At 29.5% G+C, this 6,685-nt stretch overlaps 1 protein-coding gene across 1 annotated transcript in view; it reads right to left on the reverse strand.

Moving 5' to 3' along the window:
- The window catches only part of LOC144966704 (ventral anterior homeobox 1b-like), a 9,587-nt gene extending 3,599 nt beyond the window's left edge, over positions 1-5,988 (reverse strand). The window contains exons 1-2 of the mRNA XM_078903469.1: positions 5,729-5,988; positions 193-294 (exon numbers count right to left, since the gene is read on the reverse strand). Coding sequence (XP_078759595.1) covers positions 193-268 — 76 coding nt within the window. The 5' untranslated portion in view covers positions 269-294; positions 5,729-5,988. The remainder of the gene's footprint in view (positions 1-192; positions 295-5,728) is intronic.
- Positions 5,989-6,685: the final 697 nt, after the last annotated feature.

Consider the following 6,685-nt stretch of genomic DNA (forward strand, 5'->3'; position numbering starts at 1 on the left):
TATAAATGACCCTCATCTTGGCAAAAATTGTCAAACCTGGACTTCGCGAGTACTCAATAAAATCCCTGGTTTAAGTGCATATGAGTGTCATTTAAATCGATTAATCTAAATTTAAAGGACGAGTTTTCTGGCCAAATTTTAACATTCAAATTTACTAGGGTACGGTATTTTACTGGGTAAATGATAACTCACCTCTGAATGAGATTGTCTTACAATAATCTGGAAACTCCGTAGATTTCTCTTTATCATGGTCCTCGTCTGACATCATAACTATTTATTTCTTTATTACACAACCTGTGGAAATGGATAAATTGATAAAATAAATATTTTGCTAATAATAAAAACATATTGCAAGAATAATCATCTCAAATTGAATTTATTTAAAAAGAAATTTTAATTTTATTTTTGCGTGTTTGTCTTTTTTTTTGGTTTTTCTATTGTTTTTTCTTTTCGACGTTTTAGAAACAAAACTCATTCTCCCCAATTAAGGTTGGTTATTCGAATCATGTTCATAAAGTAATGCTTTAATACGCTTCAACAGTCGTAACGTCACTTCCCTCATATTGACGCATGGTAACTTAGTAACTGGCTCAGCTATCGGAACACTATCGGAACAATAGCCGACGCCCTTATGATATATTTCTCCGACGAGCATAAAAGTGTATCCAGAGGAAAAAAAAACAAACATTATAATTCTGATCATGTTTTGACTTTTACACATTCTGATCACAAGACATATGAAAAGTTCTAGCCAGCATGAAGAGTAAAAAGTAACGATTTTCTTTGTTTAGAACAACGATGGCCGCCGTTACTGGGCGACGTGTCATCAGACCATTGAATCCAATTTGCGTCGTGAGGTCCCGTTGCTCAGTTGCTGAGCACTAGCTTCACACGTAAAGCAGAGATGCCAACTTCAAATTTCAAAAATGCGTAGTTTCCAAATGGAATTTAAAAAAAAGATAAATTCACTTTAAATAGCTTTAGAAAAAAAAATAATTTGCCTTCAGTAAGATCCAGAAATGTTTTACAAAGTCTGAAATATAGTTTCTAAGCATCAAATTTGCCTTTTCAACAAGATTTATTGAGTCAAAGAGGCGAATGCAGTCCTGTAGCTGGAGCAAAAATTCGTATTTTTACTAAGTTTTCGTAGTACTTTGCAGGTCTACGTAAAGGGACAGAGATCGATCTCGGGTAAAGTGGAGATATATTACCCCCCCCCCCCCCCACCGCCCCCCAAAAAAAAACAAACAAAAAAACCCACAAAAAAAAAAAACAACAACAAAAAAAATTTAAAAAAACAAAAACAAAAAAAAAAAAAACAACAACAAAAAAATTTAAAAAAAACAAAAACAAAAAAACAAAAAACAAAACAAAACAAACAAAAAAAAAAACCTCCAAAAAAAAACAAAAAACAAAAATAAAAACAAAACAAAACAAAAAGAATAAAAAAAGAAAAACAAAGACAAAAACAAAACTATGTGTAACCTTGAATGCTTATAGTCTGATTGATATAAGTGAGAATGAATCATTAAAATTGCTGTCTAAAAACAATATAAAGGAGGTGAATGACGTCCATTTCGTTCCTTCTAAACGGTACAAATAAAAATAAATCAAAGTAAAATACCCTTTATTCATCCCCTAGGTGAAATTTGTCTCTAGAGTCTATTCCAAGGAAAGACTGATTTTACCCAGGCGTTAGCCGCAGTGCAGCGCCGCAAATTGAGCTTCGGCGAGGTGACTTGCTCAAGGCCACACGCGGCGGCTGATCGAATTCGGTACCATTAGGGTACGAAGCAAATACTGTACCGCCGAGCCACGCTTCCGCTGTCAATTTCACAATAAAATCATTAGTGATTTTCAAAACTCGCGAAGTGGACATGGATAGACAATGAGTTAAAATATCAGCTATCAATCCACTAGACACATTAAAAAAACGCCAAAACATTCACCGTATTGCACTATGAAAGGCAGGTAGAAATGTATTATCCTATAAAACTCACTGAATCTTGATGCTGTGCATTTAGGTGATATACACACAACATACGCCAGCCGGATATCACGTGCCAACACACAAAACTGTGCGTAACCTTGAACTTGAAAATGTCTAGCCCGATTGATATATTTCAGTGAGAACGAATCATTAAAATTGCTGTCTAAAAACAATGACAAGGAGATGTGTGACGTCAATTTCGTTCCTTCTATATGGTAACCTGTCAATTTCACAATAAAATGATTAGGTGATTTTCAAAACTCGCTAGCTGAGACCTTGATAGACAATGAATTGAAATACGGCTATGTGGTCTAGTGGTATGACACTCGCTTTCGGATCGGAAGGTCCAGAGTTCGAGCCTCACTCGGCGCATAGTTGAGTCCTTGAAAAAGCCTCTTTACTCACATTCTCTCACCGTATTGAGGTGTAAAATGAGTACCTGGCCGTTAACAATGATGTCTCTGTTGGAAAAAAATGGATTATCGCCTAACAGGCGTCATGTCTCGTTCTACTTGTTAAGTGTTTCTGTTGGATAGGGACCATTTGTAAAGCACTTTGAGTACGTGTAATGGATATTACGCTATATAAAAGTTTAAGTTTTATTTTAGATACCAAACAAATCAGCATACGATCACATTGTAAATAAAATACACAGAGAAAACAGGAAAAAATATCTCCTTTTAGAAAGCTATTAAAACATGAACTTTTTTATAGAGCGTAGTATGCTTTAGAATCCTCGTATGTATTTTATTATATTCAATTCTATAATAATAATTAATAATAAATAATAATAATAATAATAATAATAATAATAATAATAATAATAATAATAATAATAATAATAATAATATTAATAATAATGATGATGATAATAATAATAATACTAATAATAATAATATAACAATAATAATAATAATAATAATAATAATAATAATAATAATAATAATAATAACAACAATAATCATAATAATAATAATAATAATAATAATATAATAATAATAATAATAATGATGATGATAATAATAATAATAATATAATAATAATAATAATAATAATAATAATAATAATAATAATAATAATAATAATAATAATAATTATTATTATTATTATTATTATTATTATTATTATTATCTTATCTTATCTTATCTTACTAAAGGCTTTATATAGATCATCCTTTTAATACCTTATACAATAGTTTATAATTACATAATCTCATATAGCTTGAATTGCATCATTCATAGACAGTTTTACACAACTTTGAATATCAGGAAGAAATGTATCAATACGGCAATGTAAAATCAAAAAATACTATCATAGAATACTGGTAATTGAAAACTGGTCATGATCGAATGAATCCTAAATGTACAAAGTTCATAGTACAATGAAATATTAATGACTAAAATAATCATGAAAGCAACAACAACGATAATAATCATACATAAGTCTCTGATAAAATATCATGATTTAACATTGTTTCAGATGTCATGCATTTTACTTGTCAAAATTTACAAATCAGTCTACAAAATCGTGAAAAATAATGGAAACAATTATCCACATGACAATTTAAAGTTTAACTCTCTCATTACCGATTCTTTCCAGTATTTTCCCAAAAAATGACAGGCTTACCCAGCAGAAAAATAGATTTTTAAAACTCAATCTCTCTACAAAACAACTTTATGTTCTTATTAATTAAACAAAGATCATTCTTCAAAGTTTGTGATGTATCTACAAAATATATCTGAATAAGAAAAATGTATATTATGTCGTAAGAAATGTGACGATTTTGATGTCGATGGTAAGGAGCGGGTTAATAGGTAAATAACTAAATGAATGAATAATTAAATCAAACAAACAGATATATGAATAGATAAATAAATCAATAAATAAATCAAGAAAATCATTAACATCATTAATTGATAATATTTAATTAGTAATATTGTTATCTATTAATCAAATTGAATTAAGAAATTAATCAATTTTTAATATTTTTTTTTAGTATAATAGAATAAAACATGTTAGTCATACTTAAATCTCAGAGACATTAACTCCCTTTCAACTAAGATTTTAAATTGATTCAAAGAACATGCATTTTCGTGTTAAAACAAAGACTATTCCATGTTTTCACTATACGTATAATAAATGAGTTCTGTCTTATTTTGGTCTGAAAGCTTGGAATATATATTTTATATTTGTCGCCTCTGGTATACGTAATCTTGGAAATTGTGAGCTAAATTGATGGATTTATCTCATTTATATTATGTATTATCTTGTAGAGCTGAATTAAGTCTCCTCTAATTCTTCTGTATTTGAGACTAGGTAGATCGAGGAATGCTAAATGTTCGTCATATGACATAATATTCTCAAGCCCGGGAGGCTCGTCTTTGAATGTTTTCCAGACTTATTAACTGCCTTAGATATATTGGGCTCCAAACATTGTTCCCGTCTTATAATAGTTTTAAATAACGAAAGAATCTTGTATGTATATATTATGCATTATTATATTATTATGGTTATCTTCTATACGCGTGTGTATGTGTGTGTGTGTGTGTGTGTGTGTGTGCTTTGCATGTCACGGTTAAAGATATATGCTTGTACACCACATGAGTACATTTAAGTTGAAATACTATCTTTACCACGTGTATCATTATTGTAATATGTAATATGTAAATCAATAGATTTATGGCATTACTAATTAATATTAAGGGCATTCAAGGGATCTTATCCTATTTTGCCCTATACCACATTATGTTATGTTAAACGTGCTATTGTCCAAATATGTAAAACTCTTGTATTTGTGATTAGCTTTAGTTGTACAATCATTGATATGCACATCGAAGTTCACATGTGAGTCAAAAACAACACCAAGATCCCTTTCAAAATTTGTATCAGGCAAACAATTTGAATTTGAGTTTATCTGAGTATAAAAATGTAATGATGATTTTTCTTTCCAACATGCAATAACTTGCACTTCTTGATGATAAATTTTAATTGCCACTTTCTTGACCAAGATAATTAATATCATCTTGAATGACTACATGCTGATCAGATTCATTGTAAATTTTAGTGTCATCTGCAAACAATCTATATTTTGATAAAATGTTATTTGGTAAGTCATTAATATATATAATAAAAAGTGTTGGACCCAAGAAACTTCTCTGAGGTACTCCACTGGTCACACATTTAAAACTTGACATTTCGCCATTTACAACTACCCTCTGCTGTCTATTGAATAGAAAACATTTAATCCAACCATATATCGGCCATGTTATACCATATGATTTTATTTTTCTGAATAGCCTCTCATAAGGAAGAGAATCAAAGGCTTTACTGAAATCAAATAATATATTATTAATACATTTGCCATCATTAACCGTGCTGGTAAAATCTTCCATGACATGTAATAACTGAGTTACTGAGTTATTATTATTATTATTATTATTATTATTATTATTATTATTATTATTATTATTATTATTATTATTATTATTATTATTATTATTATTATTATTATTATAAATTATTATTATTATATCTTATTATTATTATTATTATTATTATTTATTATTATTATTATTATTTTATTATTATTATTATTATTATTATTATTAATTATTATTATTATTATTATTATTATTTATTATTTATTATTATTATTATTATTATTATTATTATTATTATTATTATTATTGCCATCTATCTAACTATGAATTTGAATATTGAAGATTGTTTTTAACTTACCTTTAGAAGAAAAAATAATTCCTCAACAAAACTGGCGTATAGTGTAAGTGAATATTCTCTAAGAAATGATATTATGTTACACTCTAGGTAAATTACACAGGTTGCACTGTGAAAATCTGAGTAGAAATTTCACTTTGACTACTAATGATTTCTACTCGTATCTCTAGACATCTGCACCAACGGATTACTTTTAATCTCTTTTTCTTTCTTTCTTTCTCTCTCTCTCTTTTTTTAATGTGACGGCACCTCAAGGGAAATTGTCACGAAAAGTCTGCGAGCGACATCGGGTCGTTTCAATCCGTTATTGTTGTCAAAATCTCGTGTCCGTCCTCCGACAGGTTTCTACCGCACAGGGAGTTCTTTTTAATGTCAACCACGCCTACTCAGTGTATTCCAACTCCGCCCCCTTTTTCAATTTAGAATTTACTCCTGTCAAATTATGTGAACCTACAAAACCAATCAGTGATATCCTGTGTTAACAATATATCTCTCTCTCTCTCTCTCTCTCTCTCTCTCTCTCTCTCTCTCTCTCTCTCTCTTACTCTCTCTCTCTCTCTCTCTCTCTCTCTCTCTCTCTCTCTTTGTTTGTTTTTTTTTGCTTGTTGCTGTTATGAACTAAAAAAAAAAAAATATAAGAAAAACGAAAACGAAAGTACAGAAAAATAAAGAAAATCATATGGACAATCGCTTTCTCACTTACAAACATGTTATTCACAAATGAAAGGAAAATAACTTTTGGAAAGTCAAAGAAGCCGCAACAAAAATCAAAAATATGATTAAGGTCATGACACTGGGAAGATTACTCGAAGTTTTTTTTAATGTGCCAATTTTAATTCAGAAGAAATTATTAACGTTTTGGTTGTACCTTTTTTTAATGAATAAAAGATGCTCCCCCCCCACCCGCCAAAAAAAAAAAACCCACAAAAAAACCAGCTGAACTGTTATAAAATCAGTAAA

Source organism: Berghia stephanieae, chromosome 2 (assembly GCF_034508935.2).
Source record: "Berghia stephanieae isolate SIO BIC M18660-M18661 chromosome 2, UCSD_Bste_1.3, whole genome shotgun sequence".
Taxonomy (NCBI): domain Eukaryota; kingdom Metazoa; phylum Mollusca; class Gastropoda; order Nudibranchia; family Aeolidiidae; genus Berghia; species Berghia stephanieae.